This window comes from Camelus ferus, chromosome 21, assembly GCF_009834535.1.
Source record: "Camelus ferus isolate YT-003-E chromosome 21, BCGSAC_Cfer_1.0, whole genome shotgun sequence".
Lineage (NCBI taxonomy): Eukaryota > Metazoa > Chordata > Mammalia > Artiodactyla > Camelidae > Camelus > Camelus ferus.
In genome coordinates this window covers 5,611,565-5,638,162 of record NC_045716.1, presented here as the reverse complement: position 1 = coordinate 5,638,162, position 26,598 = coordinate 5,611,565, and the positions used below count along the sequence as shown (strand labels likewise).

Genomic DNA, 26,598 nt, shown 5'->3' with positions numbered 1-26,598 from the left:
CCCACAGACATACATGTGGACAGCCAGGCTGGTACATTCAAGCTCTGTCAGGGTTGGTGTCCCCCCAAACCCAAGTAGAGTCCTCTAAAATGTGATGCCCAGGTGAGGGGCCTCTCCTGACCAGTCCTAAGGCAATAGTAATCTTAGTAAACCACTATGGTGGTTGGAGAATTGGGTGAGAATGATAATGAGTGGCAAAAACAGTCAGGAATGGTTTTTAGATTCACTAGGACTTCTGGGGAGGAACTCAGTGGGCTGAACATAAGCATGTAATTGTGTTCCTTCCAGAAACCCCATTATAAGTATAGTAATGGGATATTCTTTTAAAGACATGGTCCTTCAAGGATAAGGATAAGGAGAGTGACAAAGAAGAAAGCAACCACAAAAAATAATCATACATAATAGTAAGTTGAAGGCTGGAAACTAGATGGAGTATGGTGAATGACCTCGCTGACCTAAGAAAGCCAAATCTTAATCCGGCAATGAAGAAAGCCAAGAACCAACATGATTTTTGCTGCAGAATCTTCAAATAGCTCGGGAATCGATGGCATCAGGAACACAGGTGGGAGGTCCCTCGGTCTTCTCCTAGTCTGCAGACCACTGGACAGTTGCTCTTCCCATCCCCACCTCTACCCTGATACAAGACTGCAGGTTAATCCTCTGGGGGAAAAAAACTCACAGGGTCTCTGGACTGGGGCACACCAGGCAAAATTGAGAGCACAGGGGACTTTACCAAATACAAGGGACTAGAATAAACACCTGCACACGGAATAATGAGACTCCTCCGCCTGTCTCCCTCACTGGTCTTTATCCTTCAGGCAAGAGACCAGAAGAGTGCCATCGGGGTGTTAACTAGCCAAGGGGAGACCTAAGGATGCTGACATTCCCAAGACTAGCAGACACCGAGGGAGAGCCTCCAGCATGAAAGAGAAAGCCAAAGACAAATAAAACTAAAGGCAAAAGAACTTTGGAGGAACAGAGATAGGCTGGAAGTAGAAAATTTTAAAAAAAATCATTATCCTCAGAGAGAGAAAACATTACATACATGAGACAAGAACTGAATGCTCTACAAAGGCAAAGTGCTGCTGTATATTTTAAAAAATGGTAACAGAAACAAAACTCAACAGAAGGTTTAGAAGATGGATTTTTAAAAAAGTTTCTTCTGTACAGCACAGGGAACTATATTCAATAGCTTGTAATAACCTTTAATGAAAAGGAATATGAAAACGAATATATGTATGTATATTCATGACTGGGACATTGTGCTGCACACCAGAAATTGACACATTGTAACTGATGGTACTTCAATTAAAAAAAAGAAAAGAAAAGAAAAAAAAGAAGGGTTAGAAGATGAAAATGAGGAAATACCCTAGAAAGTAGAGGAAAAAAAATAGAGTGTCAGTCTAGGAAGTCAAAACAGTGAGTTCCAGAAAAAGAAAAACGAGAGGAAATCACTAGCAAAGTAATTTAAGAAAATGTCCCACAACTAAAGGGGTTACTAAGAGATTCCAGCTTAAAGGGTTACTAAGCACCTATGACAGGGCACATTTTGGGGAAATTTTCAGTTTGTGTCTGGTGACAAAGGGGCTGTTTTACAAACTGCCAAAGAAAGGAAAAACGGGTTGCAAACTGAAGATCAGATATCAGAATGGCTTCCTATCAGCAATATCAGAAGCTAGAAAACAATAAGGAATGCCCTCAGACTAATGAAGAAATTCAGTGTAGAATTCTATACTTGTCTATAAGCCACTGATCGCACATGAAGATAAAATAAAGACATTTTCAGGCATGCAAGGTTAAACAAATCACCTCCTACACATCATTTCTCCTGAAGCTAATGGAATGTATTCTTCACCAAGAGTGAGCAGGATGTGGGCTGTATTACAGGAGATCCAACACAGAGGAGAGACAGGGGGAGCCCTCAGCAGTTCCACAGCCAGGTACCAGCCGCAGAGTGAGGACAGCCAGTTCAGACTGGAGCAGTCAGAAGGCTGTCGTGAAGACGTCCACAAGGCGGCACAGTGAATAGAACTGAAACAACAGGACGTGAATTTGGGATTGAATTAACAATGAGGACGTAGAAACCTAAGTAAATGAATAATCAGACTGTGACTAAAGCCAGTTTCCATGCTTGATCAGTACCAGTGGTGACATCCTCTGAGACTCGAGGTGATAAGCAACATTGACAAATGGCTTTATGATGAGAACCAGCTTCCTCCCACTTTAGTATTGTAAGTGTTCAGTCCATAAAATGTACTCTATTTTAGAAGCTAGCTAGATAAGTTAAAACTAAACCAGCACACTTGAGTCATTCCCAGTTATGCCCTCTTTCACACATTCACTTAACATCCTTCTCCAGTAACAGACACATTTTAAGGTTTTACTCTATTAGCTGGCTCTAGAACTGACTGTAAAAGTGACGGTGCTCTAGGGCTATCTAATTTCTTCTTCAGCCTTTTCCAAAAAGCACTTTATTTGCGCTCACTACCTAATAAAGTGTTTCTGTAGCCCGAAGTCTGACTTAATCTGTCACTGAAATTTCCTCCATCAGAGATGTGATAAGTTCGAGAACTGCCGTCCTCTTCACCCTCTAACTCTGTTCCGAGTTAGTGGTAGTGACTTCCCTCCCCTCTTTGGAGCTCCCTGTTCCTAACCTGGTTGACTGTCCCGCTATCTGTTGTCCTTCTCCCGCGCTGTGCCTCCTCTGTTTCCCTCTCTGTAAGCGCAGGTGTGCAGGTGTCTGAAGGTCTAACCCTTACCCTTTTTCGCTTGCTTCGTCCTTTCTCTGTAGATGACCTCACCTATTTTCATGTTTCCAAATATCACCTTGATGCCACCAACTTTTAAGTCTTTGTTTCTGGCTTTAGTTTCTCAGCTCCAGACCTGAATTCCCAACTGGTCAACTGAACACCTCTACCAGAGTGGTCGAAACTAAAGCTGTTATCTTTGGGTAGTTCCTTTCTTCATCTCCTCCCCCCCCCCCACCCTCATGTGACTGCTGCTTCTGTTGATAAGACCACCGTCCTTCTAATCCTCCTAACATGATGTGACTCAGTTGTTTTTGCCTAAATATCATTGTAGCTACCCATCAGTCTCTTCTTGTCTCTATTTTCTTCCTTCTCTGTTACTCTTTTCACTGCTTGTTTGGCATTATTGCCTTAAAAGTCACATCCATTCTTTGATTAGGAAGCTTCATTATCATTATTTCACTGGTGAGGATACAAATATTGTATCAGAGACTGAGATGCAGGGTAGCAGGACTTGTCTTGTGAGCCTCTCTCCAGTACCTCTGGTTTTTAGTATTTAATAAACTGACTTGAGCAAGGAAAACAAACAAAGTCACATTACTTTACTTGTTTAAACACTTTGACTGGATCTCCGTTATCTATAGCTAAAATCCAGATGTGCAGTGACATTGACGGGCCTCGTCTTCTGACCCACACTTGGCTCTCTGATGTCATCTTTCTTTACCCACCGCAGGGACTCTCATTCCCCCGGGCATCCTCATACGTGGGCTTTGACATGTCAGGCCATCTACCTGGATTGTCTGGCTCTGTTCTCTCACTCCACCCCTCACCCTCCGTGTATGATAATCCTGTTTGTCCTGAGGCCCAGTCAGATATCACCTTTGGCAATTGTTTCCTTCATTTCACTAATCAGATTTCGAAACATTTATCTTTGATAAACAGCTTTTTTTTTTTTTTTTTTTACCTCTCATACTGAATGCAAGTCCTTAGCTTTTATCAAGTTGTTGGTATGTGTCGTCTTTACCAGACTGGAACCTCTTAGTGGCCAGAACTGCTGTCCTGACGTCGTTTTTGCCACAGCAACTAGCAGGTTGTCACGTGCAGGTTGAGCGAGTGACTTGAGTGACTTGATTGTTGAGCACGTGATTGATGTGGGACACAGTAGAGAAGCCCTTGCTTGACTTTTTCAGGTGGGGCACTTCCAAGTGAAGAATAATCTTAGATGTGGGAAGGTTTTTTTTTTTTTTGCCCCTGCAGGGAAAACCACATCCACTTCAGAGAAATATTTTAGGAACAAAATTAGAGAATTAATATCATTGTGTGGCCACAAAGACTGTAAACTGTTATTACAGTTACCAGTGTTGGTTCTGATAAGTGCCTAGTTGCTATGTGCCACTGTCCAAGTTACCAGGTCACAGCATCCAGTGTGCCTGGTTGCAAATGTCAGATCTGAAGTCTCAGACGGCTGCTGCCTGATTCAGTAACCACAGCTGTGTCAGTGAGCGTGGCATCTGTGCTTTACTTCTAAGATTTTGTTAGTAGTAAATAGCTTTTAGTAACTATTTTCTTGTTCCTATACAGAAAGGTAAGGGAAAATAAGTTCTTTTAATGAAAGAAAGTGATCTTTTATTTTATTTTTTTTTATTTTCATTTGTTTTTGCTGCATTTCAGGTTGATAGCATCATTTGGCGTTTAGGTTAAGAGATTAATTAGTATATCATAATCACAAGAGCAGATTTGGCAATTGTTTCACAGATAAGGAGTTTACTGCTGCAGGAAAGGAACTGCATGTTGGTGACCGAAACTCTCCATTCTCTCTGGAAGGCCTGCCTTTATCAGAGGCAGCCGTGGGGCAGTGGAAATGGCAAAGGCTTTGAAGTTGCCTTAACTGGATTCAGATTCTCATCATTAACTCTCAGGGTCAACTTCCTTATCTGATGAGATTTTTATTATGATTTGAAAGAAGAATGCAAGACCAACAACATAAATTTTGATTTGAGACAACCTTCAGTTCTCTCAGACTCTTATGAAACCATGGAACCAGTGAGATAATAGAGTAAGTGTTATGTTTCTCATTTTGCTTGGACAGGTTTAAATCAACCCAGTAAAAAAAAATGTGAGGTGTGACGTCTTAGGAAGCATCCTGTCTCTGTATCTCATGACTTTACTCATGTTGTTTCCATTTTCACTTGCACAGTTTGGCAAATTCCTTTCTTCTAAAGTACAGTCATAATTCACCATCCTGTTATGTAACTTGAGGTAGAAAGATGGGGGTGGAGTTGTTTATAATACATCTTAAGATTTATTTTTGAGACTTGATCTAGGTTCTTGGCTGCCAAAGAACCTTTTCCAAAAGGAAAAATATATGATTCAGATAAGTTGGGCAAAATTGTGTAAACATTGCTAAACATTGCTTACATCAGTTGTGTGTGCGCGGCCTCTCTCTCTCTTTCTCCCCCCTCCCTTTTGGAGGGGCAGGGGAGGTGGGGCAGCAGAATTGGCTAAGCTATTTACCAAAGCCTTTTTAGTTTATATTTCAAACAGGAGGATTTATAAACCAGGCTGGTGGAAAATCTAGTTGAGTTTGTGTCCAAAACAGACTGGATGGAGCTGCCTCCAGGGAGGAGGCTGTTGTGTTAAGGACCTTGTAGGCACTCACCTGCCATCTCATTTCTCTAGTGACGTTACTCAAGAAAGGAAGCGCCCAAGCTTCTCATGAAGCTGCTGTGTTTGCTGAGTTGTTCTGACGACTTGCTTCTCTCTGAAATGTGCAGCCTGTTTCTTTTCTGTTGTCTTCAGAAATTTGTGCATTAAAATTTTTTTTCCCATTTTGATTGATACTTAGTATATCACAGCAGGAAATTCCCATCCATCTCATTTTTTTCCTTCTGCTTACAAAATAATGTTTGGTTTGCCTGTCCTTGGCATGGTCTTTCTAACTCTAGAGAGTAGAGAATAATAGGAAAAATCCAAGGTAGAAAAGAGTGAAAAGAAGATGAATTCATAGGATAAGAGGGAAGTAAAAGAGACTGAATTAGAAAGGACTGTAATAAAAATTATTACTTTATCTCAGTTCATTTCTTCAACTTAAAGGCCTTTGGGTTTTTTTCTCTCTGACTTTAATCAGGGTAGTGCCATCAAAGAGACAACAACATATTTAAATGAAGCTTTTGTGATTAAGGTTTAAAAGTAGGAATTGCAGGGAAGTATTCAGATGTATGTGTTAGGAACTAGAGGAGCTAGGGAGGAGGGCCAGTGAAATAATACATTGGGAGTGACTGAAAATAAGAAAGGAAAATATATTTAAAAGCAGAATATCATTAGCAGTGTGCATAACAGATACAAATAGCTGTGGGAATAGCCACTAAAATCTAGAATGTTCCACAGTGATAGGTGAGCCTCCCAAAAAAAGAAACCGCATGCAAAATAGGAGGAGAAAATTTAGCCTCTTCTAATAATGTTTGACCTCAGTGATGTAGCATAGGGTTATTGGTAAAGATGAGCTTTTATAACTAAATGTGTTTCTTCGGTTAGTAAATTAGAATGATACTCAAATTTTCATAAGCTTTCCTGAGGCTTAGCAATGAATTTTACTGCTCTGTTGTATTTATGCCTAAGTAATACATTTCAGTGTAGTGCTTATCTTAGTCACTTCTCGCTGCTGGAATAGAGTGCCGTGGACCGGTTGGTTTAAACAGCAAGCAGATTTGATGTCTGCTAAGGGTCCTCTTCTGGGTTACAGACTGCCAACTTCTTCTATCCTCACATGGTGGGGAGAGGGCATGGGAGCTCTCTGGGGTCCCTTTTACAAGGGCACCAATCCTATTCATGAGAGCTCCACCCTCATCACCTAATGACATCCTAAAGGCCCCACCCCCTAATACCACCTCATGGGAGTTAGGAATTCAACACATGAATTTTGGAGGGACACCAGCATTTAGTCCATTGCAGTACTGTCGCCACGCCATCTTATAAATATTGTAAGACCCTTACTGCAGGACCAGTTTGATGTAATGATAATGTCCAGGCGAACTGAATAATGTCCTTCTAACGAACATTTCTTCTCTATTTTGAATGAAACTTAAAAATTGCCAAACTCTTTTTAAAATTTAAGTATTTGTATATATCCAGGTTGCCGTCATTGAGACCTCTTAATAGTTTTGCAAAAGCACGCTATTATTCTAGTATCGGTTTGCATTAGAAGGTGGATTCTTGAGGCTAGTAAGTCTTCTTAAATTAGAAACTAGATGTCAGAGAACTATTAAAATACCATGGAGACTGTAATTAATAGCATCATAATTTGTTTTTGAATCTGAAGACATAACAGGCAGGAAGATAGACAACCTGACAGATTCTTGTAGCTACAAAAACAGCACAGAAAGTCCAACGGGAGTATCCAGTACAAAATCCAGCAGGAAGAACAAAGTGTATACCGGCGTAGTGAATTGAGGGTGGTCTTCAGAAAGATATGTCCACGGCCTAATCTTCAGAACCTGTGGATGTGACTTCATGTGGGACAAGGGTCTTTGCAGAAGTAATTGAATGAAGGATCTCTAGATGAGACCATCCTGGATTATCTGGAGGGGTTCTAAATACAATGACAAGTGTCCTTATAAGAGAGAGAAGAGAGGAAGACACAGGCGCAGAGGAGAAAGCTTTGTGGAGCAAAAGCAAGGATTGGAGTTATGTAGACACGAGCCATAAAAGTGCCCGAAGCTACCAGAAGCTGGAAGAAGCAAGGAAGGATTCTCCCCTTTGGACTTTGGAAGAAGTGCAGCTTTGCCTACACCTTGACTTTTGAACATGTGGTCTCCAGAAAGCCGTGAGAGATAATCTTCTGTTGTTCTTAAGCCCCTCAGTTCGTAATAATTTGGTCTAGCATCCCTGGGAAATGAATACACTTGGTTATTTACTTTTTTCTGATAAATTCTTGGATAATTAGTGTGCTGTGTAAGCTTTATCTCACCTCCTGTCATGTTTTTTTAGATACGGTTCCATGAAATGGTTAATTTTAAGTGTGAGTCTCTGATTCACATATTCAGAAATCTGTTGCATTTCTATACACTAACAGCGAAATATCAGAAAGAGAAATTAAGGAAATGATCTCATTTACCATCACATCAAAAAGAATAAAATACCTGGGAATAAATCTCCCTAAGGAGGCAAATAACCTGTACTCTGAAAACCATAAGGCGCTGATGAAAGAAACAGGTGGGAAGATATACTGTGTTCTTGAGTTGGAAGAACCAATATTGTTAAAATGGCCACACTACCCAAGGTAATCTCCAGATTCAGTGCAATCCTGTCAAATTACCAGTGGCATTTTTCACAGAACTAGAACAAATAATTAAAAAATTTATATGGAAACACAGAAGATTCTGTTTCTTCCTATTTCTTGGTATCACTGATTGCCCCCTCAGTTTTCTCTCTTTATATTTTTGGAATAAAAGTAAAGAATAGTTACAAATGTGAAGAAGCAAGAAGTGTGACCAGGTAGACATAACGAAGATGAAACAGCGAAAGAGGTGCTGTGTTATCCTTGTTTTGTAGATAAGAATACTGATGCCAGAGGAGTGGCAGAACCGAATTTAAGCCCAAATATGTGTGACTTAAAATCCACTTTTTTTGTGGTGCTTCCCCATCATTTTGTACAAATCGCAATTACTGATCAGCTATTTCTGGTTTAAAAATGACTTAAAATACTGACAGGCAGCTGTGGGAGCTTGTCTCTCTTCTCTTCCTCTTCCCAACTAGATTTTTTTCCTGCTTCAAAGCCTTACAGAGTGACTGACTTAGCAAATTACCTTTCCTTATGGAGTTATCTTTTTATTCATCATATACACTTAAAAATTGTTCCTGTTATGTGCCACACAGTGTTCTGGCCTGTGCGAACAAAGCATTCAGAATAGTCAGCAGTGCAGACCAAAGCCCATGTCTTCATGGAGCTTACATTCTGGTAGGAGCAGACTGACAAAAAGAAACAGCTCCACATTATGCCATGTAGTGATGAACGCAATGGAGAAAAAGTGAGATCGGGTAATGGAGCAAGGGAGTGCTATGGGTGAGAAAGGGTCCGGGGAACATTACTCCATATGAGATGATCAGAGAAAAATCTCACAATTTAAGAGACATTTGGTGAAGACTTGAAGGAAAAGTTCCCAGAACTAAAGGTTATGAGTTTCCAGGTTAAATGAGTCTGTTAAGTGCTCAGCATAGTGAATAAATAAAGACCTATTTCGAAGCACATGTTCCGGAAATTTCAGAACATCTGTGATGAGGAGAGCCTTCTAAAAGTTTTCAGGGATTTAAAACAGAAACAAAAATACAGCATGTAGGATTCGAAAAAGAGTAGCATCTGACTTCTTTGAAAACTGGTAGAAGCTAAGACCAGAGAGCAGTGCCCTTCAAGTTCCAAGTGAACGTAACTTCTAAACTGAAATTAGACTCCAAGCTGAAGTAGCTGTCAGGTTACTGTCAGGGTAAATCAAAAGGGACAAGATGACAAAGGCAATCCCCGGAATATTGGTGAAGGGGGTAGTCTCAGGATGGCAGCTGTGTAGCTGACAATCCGGTCCAAACTGGGGGAGGAGGATGGAAGGCTTTTAGGGCCTTCTTAGTGTAATCTCAACATTTCTTAATAATGTTCTTACACCACTAGGTTTATTTAGACATGCTGAGATCAATACCAAAAGAAAAGGCTAAAAATTAAAACGAGGGATGTGTTTGGTGGGGTGGGTTATGGGGCTGCTATTTTTATTAGCCTATTTGATTTTAAGTATGGTTGGCTCTCCCCCCCAAAGAACGTATATTATTTAATAAAGTAATGTGTAATTTAAGGGAACAACCTTTTGAATGTGTAAAGTCAGTATGATACTACAGCAGGGTTGTGAAAAATTAGATACTAAAATTAAGTTTCCCGAGAGAGTGCTAGCACATTAAATGTTAGTTTCTTCCTCTCTGCCAGTTTTGCTGTATTTTCTGTAAGAAAAGAAATCTTGAGTTCCAAACAGTTGATATATGGACACATTTAAAACTCAGCTAGTTTTTAAGTAGGGTACTGTAATTTCAGACTTTTAGTACAAATTATACATTAATAGATTATGACAAAACATTCAAGATGCCAGACTTTTTTTGTGAGAACAATTCCTTTCATTAAAAAAGTCACAAGTAATAAATATGTAATCAGAAGTGAAGTACATACCAAAAAATTAATTTGATGAAATTTAACATCGTTTCCTTGAACCACTTTGGACATACTTCTTGCTACCAACAAGACAGGAGATTCTATCTCCGGCAATATTTAGGTCAGCTTTTATTATACATTCAATAAATCTTGGTTGATAATATTGTTGACTAAATTGCCTTAAGTCATCAGAGTCATTTGTGGGGGGCGAGGTGTAAATGTTGTTGACAACTAGAGTGAAGGCATTAGTTTATTTATGTTCCACTTTATGACAGCATTATAATCAGGTAGCTAGTAAGACCTGCACAGTCTTTTCTCAAAATTGTTTGACTGGGAAAGTCCAGAAGATTGCGCTGACACTAGCTCATAATATGAGGGACATAAGTGATGTGTTATTTTGTTTTAATGTTTTTGCTTGGAATATATACCTAAGATTCTGCAAGTTACTGTCCCACATACCTACTGAGAATTATTTCACAAAGCATTTCGTTTGTACCTCTCCTTAAATAATTTAAGGTGTCAGCATTATCTTATCGAGGCATCTACTGTTACAGTATAGAGTATGTAGTGTCTTGTTTCTGCTGTTCTCTGTATGGAACAAAGGACTGAACAGTGCTCTTGGTAAGAGGAATACGTTTTGACAAAGTTGCAGACTTTTCCCCATGATTATAGTTGCAGGGGGATGTACCACATAATGAACATATTAAAAGTGTTCCCTGGTAAAAGAATTAAACATTTCTATAAGTGGAAGGAAAAGAAACTGATTTCAGAGAATCCGAAGTGATAGCTTGTGAGTCCTGGTAAATGAAGAAATCCGTAAAGATATTTATCACAAAACGGTAAGCGTTTTGAGGGAAAGAATACCATGTCAAATCAGGGATGAATGATAAAAATTGTTCTTATTTCTCATCCCCCCACTTTTTAAAGCCCCACCCCCACCCCAAGTACACAGAGTACTGTTTTTATTTTATTTTACCCAACAAATGCTTGCATAGTGGTTTGTGCCTGGGATTGTTCTAAGCACTTTGCAAATATTTACTTTATGTTCTTGGTACTATTATTATCCCTGTTTGTTTTTTAATATTTAATGAAACTGAGGTAATGCTTTTCCAAGACTTTGCAGGTAGTAAGAGCCACAGCTGGTATTTGAAGCTGGTGATCTGGCCCCAGAGTTAGTCCCCTTACCTCTGTGCTTTCCCCTGCTCATACCACCCTAGAGTGGCGAGCATGAGAGGCAGGGTTTAGTACTCCTGGGTCCTATGACGTTGTCAGTGTTTACCTCCGTGTGCTGCTACAAAAACACATTCATCAGCAGAGATGTCTGCTTTACGGTTATTTAGTGGAAAATGATGTGTAGTCATCAGTTCGAAAATATAAAAACAGAATATGTAGGAGTTTTGTTGCTATTGGCAGTCTTAGGAAAAACTGTGATGAATGAAATTCTGTTTACTGAAGATGCAGCTTCATGCATCATTTAGAGGACGTCTCTACCACAAAGCCATTCAGCACTTAATCACACTCAGTAAATACTGAGTCCAATTAAACACTGAACAAGGACGCACAATATTCAGCATTTCCCAATTTACATTCTTTTTAATTTCATGTTTGCATGGGTATGATATGGAACTTAAAGTTCGTATCGTACGAATTTTAGGAAATTTTGAATGTTTTGTGAGAGGTCATTTTAATGCAACCACAGACGGGTACAGGGTAAAGCAGAACCTGTAATAATCACGTTACAAGTTCAAGTGTAGAAATTCTCTGAGCACAAAACAGTATCCTTAAAATCAGTGTTGTGGCCTTTCTCTTGCCAATGAGAGAGAAACCATTGTATTTATTTCCTGACCTGAGTGGGAAAGGGATAGCCCCAGTTCCCACACGCAGACGTCCCTGCCCTTCATTCTCTGGGTGGCATCTGGAGAGACCCCGTAGCGGGGCTGGGACTCTGCCCTTAGTCACCAGTAGCTCTTTCCTTAGCAGACTGATTAATCTCTCTTTTACTTCTCAATTTTTGTCACCCATAAAATATCACTTAAATATGATACTTCCCTGATAATATAGCTGTCTTTCACTTATTTCTGTCTCCTATCAATGTGACATTGTTAGCATGTTAAATACATTATTTAGTTTTAGATTAATTCAAAAACCCAAGCAATATTCTAAGTTTATTATATCCTGGGGCAGATTTATCCGTTAATAGTAACCACTTCTGAAGGTAGGTTAAAGAATAGTACAGACACATAATCATAATTCTTGAATATGTTGAAAAGCAAATTTTTTTTTAAACCGGAATTACATACTACTGTCACTGAAACAAATCTCTCATAGAGGATTTTCAAGTTTTTCATTGGTAGTGATTATTTTTTGTCTTTAGCTTCAGCATAATGAATTTAGATACCATGTTTTATTGCTGAGGGAAAATGCATTACCCTTGTGATGGACAGGAAAATTTGGCTTGTTTTCAAAGCAGATGATAAATCAGTCCTTGAATGCAGTATGTGTGTTGCTGCACCACATCATGTTTTCTTTGTGGGATTGCTGGTTTGGAATTGACTCTGTGCCTTTTGCCTTTTCTGGGAGAGTATCTAATTTATTTCTTATGATGTAGAACTTTATTTGGTAACTATAAAAATTTTTTTATTACCATATGTGAAGAAACTTACAAGAAAGTTTTAACCTCTTGAAAGTTGTTTTTCATATTTACTGATATTTTCTAAAACTAGAAATGATTATTTATGGAGTTGTTTTTCACGTCCACAATGTTTTACCCTTGGCTTTAACAGATTAGCAGATTATTCATTTTAACTTAAAAAAAAAAGAAAAAAGGAAAATCTTCATGCCATTACGTAGAAACTTAAAAAAAAAACAAAAACCCTCCTCAGGAAATATGGGGGAAATAATTGTATTTCGAAATGTAATATTGGAAGTGAAAATGCAGTAAGACTAGTATCATAAAGTGGGACAGGACTGCCCTCTTGGAGCCTAGAATATAATTGAATAAAAGGGTCTAATTTTTATTATTATTACCATCCTAATGGTTCAGTAGTGATGGATAGAAGTACCACAGATTAATTTTTCCCTTGCTTAAGAATTAAATTTTCCTTTGGGGAGTGAATTTTTTTATTAAAAATAATCAGAACTGTCTTTTTAGAAATTGAATATATTTGTCATATAACATTGTATAAATTTAAGATGTACAGTGCATTACTTTGATTTTTTATATATTATAATATGATTGTGATATTTATATGTTAGATAATTGTAATACAGTTTTGTTGTCTGTGTTTATTATACTGTACATTAAATCACTGTCTTATTTACTATTTGTTGCAAATTTGTACCCTTAAACAATATCAATTGTTCCCCCAGACTCATTCCCTGGTAACCACCATTTTATTCTCTGGGGGTTTTATTGTTTTTGGTTTTTTTGAGTGTGACTTTTTTAGATTTCACATATAAGTGATGTCATACAGCCCTTGTCTTTGACTTACCTCATTTAGCATGATGTGTTCAAGGTCCATACATGTTGTTACAAATGACAGGGTATCTTCCTTTCTCATAGCTGAATAATATTCCACTGTGTATATAAACCGTATCTTTTTTTTAACCATTCATCTATTGATGGGCATTTAGGTTGTTTTCATCTCTTGGCTTCCATGAATAATCCTGCAGTAAACATTGGAGTGTATATATCTCTTCAAAATACTGTTTTCATTTCCTTTGAGTATGTGCCCAGTAGTGGAATTGCTGGATTGTATGGCAGATTTTTTTTTAATTTTTTGAGGAACCTCCATATTGTTTTCCATAATATTAGACCAATTTATATTCCCACTAACAGCGTACAGGTTTCCCTTTTCACCACACCTTCACTAGCACCTGTTGTCCCTTGTCTTTTGAATGATAACCATTCTGACGGTATGAGACGTGTCTCATTGTGAGTTTGATTTGCGTTTCCCTGATGGCTAGTGATGTTGAGCATCTTTTCATGTCTGTTGTCCATTTTGATGTCCTCTTTGCTTCTTGACTTATCTCTTCTTGGAGTTCTGCTGGGTTTTAGCTTGCTTCAGTTAGTTGTGAGAGACTCATGGAAACTGAGTGACGTGGACTTTACCTACAGTATGCAGTAGTGTTTTGAGCTGTATATAGTACATACGTACGTTGTTGTATCAGTGGTATGCCAGAGGTGACTGTTCTGTACAGTACTTTGCTTTTTCTAAGTGGATTTGTGGAAACAGTAGCCCACACTTGCAAATATTCTTTAAAATTAAGACAAAACAAATGCCTAATGACTTTTTTTTTTTTTTTACTGAAATCTGCATTATATGGGAAAGGTGGACTAGTAATACTTCAGTTATGACAGCAGATTAGCTTAACAGGAAATCAAGAAGCCTTGATTGTGTGTGTGTGTGTGTGTGTGTGTGTGTGTGTGTGTGTTTAAAGCTGCTGAAGAAAATGAGTTTTTGAAGGCTTTAGTAAAGTACAATTTAAGCTCTCGTTTATAGAGTCAATGTCACAGGCATGTCCTTGGCTCTGTGAGCACATTGAGATATCCGTTAATATCCAGCCTTATCCCAGAATGTTTTTAGTTGCTTTTTGCTATTTATTAATGAATTTTTTTCACCGAAATAGAAGGGTTGCTTTTGTTCCTATATCACTCATACTCTGAAATAAAACTAGAAAAACATTTGCCTAGATTTTTCCACAAAGGTTTTGCTTCTTCTTCTTTGAAGTATGGTCTTATTCCTACGAGAGCCTGAGTATTGAGAAAGGTGACTGGTGTGATTTTGCCTGCTCTCTGTAGTGCTTCCTCTCGGCCATTTCAGGTGAGCAGATGCAGTCTACCAAATTCCCTTAGCTGGAAAAAGCCAGGTAAAGTCCTCATGCCTGGCCAGAAGTTGTAAAAACATCATGTGGCTATCAAAATTGTCACTTGTTTGGCATATGCGAGTACTTTGCTAACCCTATGACTAACAGATCCTCTGGTTTTTATAATGCCTTTTTATCAGAAGAGAAGTGTGTCTTATCCCATTATACACAAATAAAATGAAATAAAAATTAGAATTTCAGACCTTTCTGAATAAGTGGGTGACTTTGGTGTTTGTCATTCCAGTAACAAACAGTGATTTCCTTTTCTAACATGAACTCTAAAAAGAATGCTGTGGGAAGACCACAGTATCAGAATGTCACTCTGGTTTATGGGGAGACATTGAAAGAAACTGTGTTTATAGTTAGAAGAAGCTGTGTTTCTGATCATCCGCTGGTCAAAAGAGCGAGCGCACGTACAGACTGGTGGACACCTCGGTTTGACGGCTATTGATACGTGTGTCTGCTTGGAAGAGGAGAAGATGTGTATTAAGAGGGGTTTTTGTCTTTTTGCTCATTTGTTAATTTGTTCGGTAAGAAATAAAATGGATATGCAAGTAACTTTTAATTACATGCAGCTAGCTTATTTTTTGTGCCCTTTGATTCTTAGAAAATCATGCATCTGTGATCTTAGGGTTTCTTCATGGCTGTCACATAGACTTCTATACCAGTACCAAAGTCAGAAATCTATAATTACTTCTGTAAGGGGTAGGGAGAAAATATGCTATCTATATTCTTCAAAATTCTCAAAATACCCTCTTTGATTGATTCATAACTAGGAAAAAGTATCCTAGCCTTTTAGAAACAAAACCAGTATTTGTTGATACTGAATTTGGAAACTCGCAGAGCTGCAGCCTTCAGCAGTCCACTTGTACCCATTTTCAAGCTATTTGTTTATTCAGCAAATATTTATTAAGCACTTATTATGTGGCAGACACTATATAAGTTCCAAGAAGGACAAGAACAGAGTTCTGTGTTAGGTTAAAATAAGACCATAGTTCGACAAGGTGGTAACCAAACTTTGAATTTGATTGATGCTCTTATTTATGTTTGGATTATAACACGGAATCCCAGAACTATTAGAGACCTTTAAAATTATCTACTCCAATCCTTCATTCAGTGTTTGAATATTTTTTATATTCTTTGATTGTTACTGATATTTGACTATTTTTGACTTACATTTTCAGGTAGTTCAACCTAAGAGAACCATTTAAACAGCACAGTGCTGGACCATGACTAAATGGATTAGTCAAGGAAATGCCATCCAGCACTCCATACAGAGGAGAAATGTGAAACTAGATATTGACAGCATAGTGACCATTTGCAGAAATAAAATGACTCACGTGCCCTCATGTAGTCAGAACGAACATCCTGGGTGCTGAGCTGAGCATTCTAGTTGTGTGAGCCGATATATCAGCTCGAAACTCCTTCAGACTCTATGAGGCTCTTCTAACCAATGAGGGATTTTCTGTATAGATGTGGGTTTCAGTAGCTTTAAACTTGAGCTCCTGGCCAGAGGGTGAGCCACTTACTCATGCCTCTCCAGCTCCTGAGAGAACTCCTCCCTGCTGCTGTAGATTAAGGTTGTATCAGTCTCTTCAGTCTCTACCCCAGAAGCTGCATTGCCCCGGCCATGACAGCACAACACATGGCTGTGGGTTCATAGATGTTAAAAAATTACTCCAAGAAGCAACTCCTAGGGATCAGGATTTCACCTGTTACAGGGAGGTCCTACTTGGGTAAAATGATGAAATGACCATTTTCCCTTGGTATATTATTTGATTGACTTCGAATAGTTCCTTGAGACTGTACAAACCTGAGACGAATTCCTTTATATTTTTGTTTTTACTACATGACGTACACAGTGGTAGGCTCTGGCATCAGAAAGTAGATACACTATGGTCCCTGTCCTCAAGTTATTCTAAAGCACTCCTTAGTCTAAGTACTTACAAAAAGTTTGATAAATGTAATATATTCTTTCATCCACCCATCCACCCACCCATCCACCTATATCCATCCATCCACCCATCCATCCATCCATCCATCATGTATTAAGTACCTACTAATGCCAAGCATTGTTCTAGGATCTAGCCATAAGCTGAAAACAAGACAAAGTCCTGCCCCCATCTATGTCATGTTTTGGTGGGGAAAAAAAATAAACAATAAACATAATATAATGTTAGGTAATGATGAAGGCTATAAAGGAAAAAATAGTGGAGAGTTAAAAAGTTCAGAGGAGAATATGATCAACTCTGGGTAGGAAACAGGGTAAACCGCACTAAGAAAGTAATTTTAAATCTGGGTTTTGAAGGGTACATTAGAGAATGGCAGGCAGACCATGCAAGGACGGAACTTCTAGATAGAGAAGTAGCAACACCAAGGCTAGAAAGCATAAAGTAGGGGGATACAAATAGTAATACAAGCTTTTGAAAAAAGATTTAGTATAGAAATTAATAAAATATGATGTATAATATCCTTGGAAGAATGCTGAATAATGGAATAACATCATACTGGGATTTAAGAAAAATTGTTTCCTCAACAGTGGCTCTCATATTTACTCAAGTATCAGAACTCCAGGAAGTAAAAGTATTTTTTGCAGAACACAATAAATTATTGTTATAATTCACTTTCAGATATCTGAAAATGTCATTACTGATCTGAATTTGGAGCCATTCGAGGCATCTTTAAGGTTAATTAACAGTAATAGATTCTAACATTTTAAAATATATTTAAGAAGAAAAACTCACACTTGAGAAAATCGTATACATGAATTTTTTTCTGTTATTTTGGGAAGGATTACTGTTACTCTGTTTTATCATCAGAACACCAGGGTTGTTAAGTGGCGTAGTTGGAGAACTGCTGCACTACAGTTATTCATCAAATGGACTGTCATCCTGTGTGGGAAGACTTAGGGAGTCACTGTCTCTTAAAGCAGGCAGGCTTTTTGGAAAGCCACTTGCAGTGGCCCTAACTTCCTTTTATTGAGCTGAGCTCTCTCTCCCTGATAACTTAGACTCACTGCTGAGATTCTTACACTGTAACTCTTGGATAGAATTATGGAAATCATGACCTATTCTTAGAATTATTCTGAGAAATAGTAAGTCCAAATTATTTCAGTATGCTTTGCACTATTTTAAGGTTGATTATAAATGACACTAATAGTGATAAAGCTGTGTATTCACCTGGGTGAGCAGAGGGTAGGGGTTGTTGGTGTTCAAGGCAGGGTGAGAATCTGGTCTGTAAGTCTTCATAGTTAGGCCCTGAGTTTGTTCTTTTTTGTATAAATTTTTGCTTATGCCTCTCTCCCCACCCACCATGATTTTTATTTGAGTAGCAACAGAGTTGAGGAGCAGTTCATCTGAAGTAGAAATAGGAAGCCCAAAGTAAAGGTAGAAGAAAATGCATTGTTAAAATATTATGATCCTTGAAGGAAGATGAAATTAGATAACAAAAACCAGGTTATGATGGAATGAAAGGAATCTTTAAGTGTAAACCATTGAAACTTGGCGAGAAAAAGAGGAGGAAAAAGGCGTGCCAAAGATACTTACATTCACATAGACATACAGATACACACACGTATGTATATCTGTGTATCTAGCTAGTATGTGAGAGGTATATTACATATAACACATTTATATAAATGCATAGAATATATGTATTCCCGTCAGCTGTTTGTTAAGTGGTAAATGACAGATCGATACTGTGCTCTTCTCAAGTCTATCCTGTTCCACTGTCTGAAGTGGCAGGTGGAATCTATCAGTGATTTAAACTGTGAATTTTCTTCAATGTTTTAAAAGAAAAAATTTTTAATGGGGGAAGTAATTTGAGGTTTATTTATTTGTTTATTTTTTTGAACAGAGGTACTGGAGATTGAACCCAGGACCTTGTGCATGCTAGGCATGCACTCTACCACTAAGCTATACCCTCCCCCCAAAACTGTGAATTTTTTAATTGATCAATCCTGACCTGCTAACCTCAGCAACAAAGCAGCTGCATAATGTGTTAGGTAATCATACCAATGGTGACGATTACATCATTTACCTGCCTTCCTTTTTTGGAATGTAGAAACAACAAACCCTAGAAATATGTCAGATTTTAAAACAAACCGAAATGATGACTAAGGACAGTGCTGTCATCTATAGTATTACCACATCTAGCTGACTAGTTATGAGCCATTCTGTTTATAAAGTTAATTTTTGATTATTCTTTATTTTTAAAGTGAAATGCTAGCTTGAGACTTGGATGAAAGGTTTTAGAGAAATAAAAATTTTCTGAATTTAAAATATTTCTGTTGTGATAAGGTGATGTACTGAGTGAGTTTAAGATAGTAATGTGTGTTAGCAGACTTCTGTCTCTATCAGCTGTAAGATATTTCCCTGGTTTTTGTACTTTGAAAAGTTTATATTTTAATTCAGCGTAAGGATGTTCAAAATAAGAATCTCTGAAGTTTGCTTTATTTTTCTGTCCCTAAAATAGGAGAGATTTTGAAATAGATTGCTTAAAAAAAATAAATCACTTCTTAAAACACACAAATGTATATATATACATCTACTCCTGGGACAGGGGAAATGAATTACCTCGTTTGGTAACTAACATTGCTTCTCCTGAGCTGGATGGCTGAGCGCTGCGCTGTGAGTGGGAAGGATGGCTATTGTTCAGTGCTCTCGCAAAAGAACTGGGGGGAAAAAAGGATTCAGTTTGACTGGCGTTGGCTCTGGCTTTTCTGCATTCCAAACTGTCTGAGGCATAGAGCGAGAGCAAAAAAAAAAAACAGAGAGAGAGCGCGCGAGAGAACGAGCTCGGACCAGTACCGTATAGAAAGTGTTTTGAGTTTCTGACTGGCGTGCCGGAAAGATCATGTTAGCAACACCCAGAAACTTAACAGAATGCAGACCCCAGGTAAGAGTTCCTAGAGTCTGTCTCAGACAGAAATTAAAGTTTGTATATATTTAAAGGGAATGTGTGGGTTTTTTTTTTAAATTACACAGATGCAAAGACTGTTTACTTTTGTGATTATTGGCTTAAAAAAAAATAGTTGGTTTTCATTACTTTGAGTTCACAGGAATACTGTGTGGAGGCTGTCAGCAACCAGCACAAAATCCAGCTCAAGAATAGCCTTCTGAGAAACTCAGATAAATTACAAGTGTAATGATCACAGCAAAATACTAACACTGCAATGTTTACTGTTCTTTTAATAATATGAAGTGGATTCTTATTCTGGATCTTCTCTAGATGCTTTATGAAACATTAAGATACATGGGCATGGATGCAGTCCGTTTCTTTCTGAGGGAGACAAAATATCTTGACCATCATTAATACTGTAACAGCCTTGCTTGAATTGCAGTAGCTAGTAATAAATCTGTGTCATTCGGCAAGTTCAGCAGGTTGGATGTCTCTATGGAGACAACACTAAGAGTTCAGGTGAGAACTTTGCTTGTTCTTTTTGCCCAAGGCATGCTTTTAACATCCTCTGCCAGAAGATGACAGTTTAGCAACTTTAACTGATTAGCTCCTTGAAAGTTCAATCTCAAAGAGACTTTAGGAGAGCATCTGCTACAGTCCACACTCTCCATTTTCACTGAGAACATTGAGGTCTAAGGCATGTTGTGCTTGTTCAAAATCACAGTGTTAGAACAGAACTGAAATGAAAATCCAAGTCTCCTCATTTTCAGTTGACTGGTTTTTTCATGGTACCAGCTACATTTAGGCTTTGTACCATATCTGCTGGTATCAGGTACCGTTTGAGTTATTGCCTAAAAACCAAATGCATCATAAACCTACCTAGATTGAAATCTTATGAGGAGGAGATACTAGGGGATGGATGTCATCAAATCAATATTGATACCATGCTTTTGATCATGGTGTATGACAAAATATTTGTCAGAAGAAGAAAAGCTTTCAGTTAAGGAAATGGACTATAGGTTGGATGCTGCTTTTATATAAGCAATTACATAGCTGTGGCATGTCCTGAATATCTCTATGTAAAATTAAAACTCTTTCAAATTGGTATTAATATCTTTTAAAGACTTTAGGACCCAGCAGTTTTCTATATAATTTATTAGTAAAGCCTTTTTTTTTTTTTGTAACTTGGATGTATTTACTGGAAGCAAAAAATCATCCCGTATTCACTGCCTTCTCTAAATTTATTTTTTTTAATGTAAGATAACATTTTAAAGTTACCCAACTATTTGGACCAATTGCTTCCTTATCCAGGGTCCAGCTCTGTTTCTCTCGATTTGTAAGGGTCCTCTGTTACTTAACTTCATGAATTATGTGTTAGAGGGTAACTTAAGTGGAGGATCTTGAGAGTCACAACAGACAGTGCACATCTGTCTTCATACATTTTCATTTAGTCCCTGAAAAGGTTACTGCCCTTTCCATTTTTCTGGGGACCATTGTGGGGTTAAGAGAGGCCACACTATTCTAGTGAACTAAATAGTAAAGATAGCCACTGTCAAAAGGATCTGTCATGGCTCTTCACAACTCCTGGGAACAAGTGAGCCTGATGTGGCCCTAAGCACAGTGAAGGGATGTAGTCTTTTTGTGTTAAAGCTTGACCTGTTCATTCCAGTTTTCAGCTGGGTCTGTGGAAATGCAGTTGTGATTCACAAGTCTGTGAAGGAGGAGCAGTAAGTTGTAAGGAATAGTTTCATTACTGCTCTCAGCTATCGGAAACCAAATTACAAAGTGCATCCTCCACCCAGTAGGAAACAAGAGACTGTTTGTCTTACTGCCGAATCCATTGTTAAAGCACACTGTCTACAAGAGGACTGGTGGCTGTGAGAATGAGGACGTAATGCTCTCTACAACTTAACAGTGTTCATGTTGTGTTACGCGGGGCTGAGATTTTCCTCACTCCTTCTCTCCTGCCTGGAGTATGTGGAAGGACTGCCATGACGTGTGTGCGTATATTATGTTATGTGTGTGTATGACAGGTGTTAGGGTGGACCTTTGGCCTGAGTGCATTCGTCTCCCCATACTGGAAACAATTAGGACATTAATCTATTGCTGCTATTTTACTCACCTAACTTGAAAGAAACTACTTTATTAACCATCCTTATCATCAGAAATCACTACTACACATTAGAGAGAGAAAAATATTAGAAGGAAACACATATTCCTTCTCTCCTGAATACAAATGTCAGGTTCACCAGATTTATACTTTGTGTGTTAGAGCAAAGCACTGTGGTAATAAGGTGCCCATTTTGTGAGTAAAGACAAACTAAATGAGAGGGAGTGGGCAGAGTGAAATGAATGGCATGAGGAAAGAAACTCTCATGTGTACGTGAAATAATTTTCTTTTGACAGTTGTTTTTTTGAAGGCAGGCACAATTTCACTACTCATGATTTTTCCCTTAATTCTTTACTCATAAAAGTTACCTGATTAGCCACTCAAAGCTCTGGGAACGCAGACATGGCTGTGTTTTACCTCCTGCTCCAGCCATGACCTTCAGCAGCCTCTCAAGAGGGACAGTGTTACAGACTGGTTTTGTTCTTTCTGTTCTTTCACGCTCTCTAGTGGTTGTTCGTGGTGGTTCTTGTTTTCAGTTCCCTGTGTATCAGTTTTAGTGAAGAAGCAGGTGACTGTGGTGAAATAAGTTTCACCAGATTCTTACACTTGACGTGCATAAACTTTCCGAAATATCAAATTCTTGAGTAGGGAGAGGGAAAAACTGTTTATGTCCTTTTGTTTCCTAGTGAACAGTGATTCAAGAATGTGCCTTATTACTCAGCAATATGAATCCTCTCGAAGCTGTCTTCTTTTTATTATTTTCCTTTTCTTTCTTTCTTTCCTTTTTTTTTTTTTTTGTGCTGATGGGGATTCAGTCTATCAAAATTCCACATTTAATTATAGGTATGATGTCAGCTTGTGTTTGGAAGCTTTAAGCATTGCCACTGAGAATACTTTCTTTGTACACACTTGACAAGTAGGAGCGACTTACTGAATCATCATTAAAATTCAGAGGAAGGTCTTTATCTTCTCTGGGACCTTTCTTACCCCTACTACTCAGACGTTACTGTTCTGCTGAATTAGGAACACTCTGAACTTACAGACATGGGAAGGGAGCCAGTAAGGCATTCTTAACCAATAATTTGACTCTCTACAACTCCACATTTCTGTCATTCTTAGGTTTGCAGTATTTTATAAGTAAATAATTGCTGAAACAGCAATTTGAAAAGTTAGTTTAGGTTCATAGAGTTCTGTTCTTTGAAGAAGAAAAATTACCTAATTCTGCTTGCTGTTTTTTATGTCACACTTTCAAAGGTAAGCAACTTTAGCTTCCAGGATCAAGCAGGTGTCATTCAGAATCAAGTGTCACCTAGGTTAGCCAACCTGTTGGACAGGTCGCTTACTCTGATGTAATACATTTTATTCCATAGACAATAGAATACCTTTGAAAAACTTAGCAGCACTGTTGTGTAGTTAACTACCCATAGATACTACCTTTAGTTTATGAAGACTAGAAAAACTGGATAGTCTCTCACTGTTTAATATTCTAGTTGGTAACTTTTTTGCTAACTTATACTTCAAATGGGTTGTGTGTAGTTGATTGATTTCTGGTCTCGTGGGTCAGATGGAGAAGGTAAGATGTTTGGGTCCCTACTTCAATGATTCTTTTTCTAGGAACACCTAGACTCTATAAAGTGTCAACTAAGTAGATGAAATAATTTGTTTTTGTTTTTTTTTTTAAAGAAGGAATGGTGTGTCAAAGGGAGTGTAAGAAGAGCCAAAAAAAAAAAAAAATCTAGGCTGTGTGAACACATAGAGAGAACTAGGTTTGCTCAGTCAAAGGACAGAACAAGATGCGATGTGTCTGCTAATAGGAAGGGTCATCATCTTTGTGTACTAAGAGCTCATTATGTAAAGCTCATTTCTATGAGTTGGTGCTGTATAGTTATATTTATTAGCATTTTCTCAAAGTATAGGAAACTAATCACTCAAAGAAAGGGCAATAGATAATTTAATTTCTCCATTTAGTAGAGGAATTGCACCACAGTAACTATTTAGTCTGATTTTTGTGAGTCTCTATTAAACAGCTGAAATTTAAGGAGATTTTTAATGAAGTAAGATCTTTATCTTCCATACACTTAGCTTACATACATCTTGAGATTTTTCTTAAAATATTTTATCTCCACTTGAAGCTAAGTGAAACATCATGGTAGTTTCCTGAAGCAATAAATGTCACTCTATTTTACGAGTACCATTATTTTACTTGTAAATATTTGCAGTGACAATCACTAAAACTATGAAATATATTTTTAGTAATTTTAGTTTTATTCATTTCCTTCCCTTAAAAATACAACACTCAGTAAATACTTGATTAATGATCAGTTTTTAAAGGTAAATTTTCCAAATAAGTAACCTTTTTTTTAATTTCAGTTGGAGCCACTATTGACCATTTTTACTAGCAAAACCAAAAACATGGTGTAAGGAAGATATCCTCAGAGTTATTGCTGTCATTACAAAAAATGAAAACCGCCTCCTTTGGAAGCGTTTTTATTAACAGAACCAGAATGTACTTTTCAAGGGGAATTTATTGTAATATAAGAAGCAGAAGTCTAGAGGTAGTATATCTGTTTGTCCCCTGTGCCTCAGTAGAACTGTTTAGGTCAATCCTTGATGACACCACTTTATTTCAGAGATTCCCTCCCCACCACGGATCTGGAGCAAAAGCAGTTTTCTCACACTACCGATGAGAGTATACATTTGTACAACTGCTTTGAAGAAGTCTGCTCTATGACCCAGCACTTCTGCTCCTTATACGTACCCAAAAGAAATGCATACATTGGGTCCCAAAAGACCTGTACAGAAATATTCATAACAGCTAAAAATTAGAAACCACCCAAATGTTCATTAGCACTAGAATGTGTAAATTGTGGTTTGCTTACACAATCGAATTCTATACAGCATTGAAAAAGACAAATGACTCCTTCAAGCAACAGGATGGGTAAATCTCACAAATGTATATTGAGCATGAAAAGTTAGTCTCAAAAGAATAAACACAGTTTGATTCCATTTATACAGAGTTCAGATTCATCTGAGGTGATAGAAGTCAGGATAGTGATTATCCTTATGGGGGAATGACTTGGGAAGGGCGTACAGGGGAGGCTGCTTTGTTGTTGTTGTTGTTGTTGTTCTGTTTTGTTTTGTTTAATTCAGATGCTAGTTACTGGGATGAGTTCCTTTTGAAAAACTTGATTGACCTGTACGATATATTCTGAATGTATGTTATCCTTTAGTAAAGAGTTTGAGAAAAGATATTTCTATAATTTCTCTACTTTGCTTTAAAAAAAAAAAAACCCACAAAACAAAAACAAAAAACTGTAAGCAAACTTCCAGGATGATGGTGTGATATTCTTTGAAAGTCTGTTTTGCTTATGGAGGAGGTAAAGAACGACCCCAGGTTTAATCTCACATTTAAGGCTGGCTACTCTATGTGTACAGTCAAGGACTTAACATTTGAGGTCATTTAAAGGGTTAGATGGGGAAAGCCTCTGATAGACCGGGTTTGTATGTACATCTTCGAAACAAAATTTCAGTATGTGAATAATAGAACTTCTAGGCTTTTCATAAGCTTTCAGTGTACCACGTAAAACACTGATTTTCATATGTCTTCAGTATTTTATAGTAGTAACAATTTATATATGTCACTGTAGTGTATATAAAGATATATATGTACTCATACCAAACACATTAATTTTTATATATAGTTATTAATTACTTCATGATACAAATAATAAGAGTTTTCTGTACTTTTGATTTTAACACACTTTTGCCTTAAAAACATACTTCTATGCTTTTAAAGGATATGTGATTACTTGTATGGAAGAAAAATAAAACATTTTAAAACAGCCTTGTCATCACTGTGAAATGTGGAAGTATCCAACACAAAGATGGAAGATACTTAATAAATGTTAATTTCCTTCTTTTTCTTTCTAAAAATACAAAGATGACATATTCTTGAACATACATTTCTTCTCTTCTCAGATAAATTTCCCCTCTATCCTGTCCTGCCATTCTTAATCATTAAATGAATGTGTTTAGTTCTATTTCTGGATTTATTTATAGCAGTCTTCTCCAGTGGATCCTTCATATTTCACCTGTTTTACTCAAACTCAGTGTTTTCCTGTTAGCATACTACATTCATTTTCTATTGCTGTTAGAACAAATGACCACACACTTAGTGACTCACAACAGCACCCATTTGTTATTTCCGAGTTTCTGTAGATCCTAAGTACAGGCAGAGTGTAGCTGGTTGTTTGCTCAGAATATCACAAGGTCAAAACCAAAGTACTAGATGGGCAGCATTCTTACCTGGTGCTCAGAGTCCTCTTGTAGTTGTGGGACTGAGGTCCCTATTTCCTTGCTGGCTGTTGGCAGGGAGTCGTTCTTAGCTGCTGGAGACCAGCTTTGGGTCCCATTCCTGTGGCACTCTCAGAACACAGCAGCTTACTTCTTCAAAGCCAGTGAGAGAATCTTACTCTAGTCTGCTATGGTGGAATCCAGTGTAAAATGTGACACAGTCCTGAGAGTGACTGTACCATCATCTTTGCCATATAATACAGCCTAATCAAGGGAGTGACTATCCCCTCATATTAACACATCCCGGGCCTCACTTACACCCAAAGGTAGAGGACTAAACAAAGATGCGGGTACCATCCACACCCACATCACAGACACCAAGCCTCCGTGCATGATTCTTAATTGTGCTTTCCACCCCGCCCTCTTTCAAGTCGAATGTGGACTATCCCATTGAAGTTAATGATACTCGAAATTCCGGCAGATTAACAATCTCATCTTCA

At 37.9% G+C, this 26,598-nt stretch overlaps 1 protein-coding gene and 1 long non-coding RNA gene across 8 annotated transcripts in view; one reads left to right on the top strand and one right to left on the bottom strand.

Moving 5' to 3' along the window:
• RASAL2 (RAS protein activator like 2) overlaps positions 1 to 26,598 on the top strand; it is a 303,510-nt gene that overhangs the window by 170,564 nt on the left and 106,348 nt on the right. Inside the window, exon 1 of one of the 7 annotated variants that reach the window (XM_014561398.2) lies at positions 19,552 to 19,692. The exons of the other annotated variants lie outside the window; for them this stretch is intronic. Coding sequence (XP_014416884.1) covers positions 19,680 to 19,692 — 13 coding nt within the window. The 5' untranslated portion in view covers positions 19,552 to 19,679. Of the gene's footprint in view, positions 1 to 19,551; positions 19,693 to 26,598 lie in introns of those variants that run through there. 7 annotated transcript variants of the gene reach the window in all.
• Positions 1,611 to 26,598, bottom strand: LOC116658636. Its single transcript, XR_004313859.1, has 4 exons — positions 26,111 to 26,598; positions 13,422 to 13,596; positions 3,712 to 3,998; positions 1,611 to 2,031 (listed from the first exon to the last, which is right to left on the bottom strand). It is a non-coding gene; the product is annotated as an uncharacterized LOC116658636 (long non-coding RNA).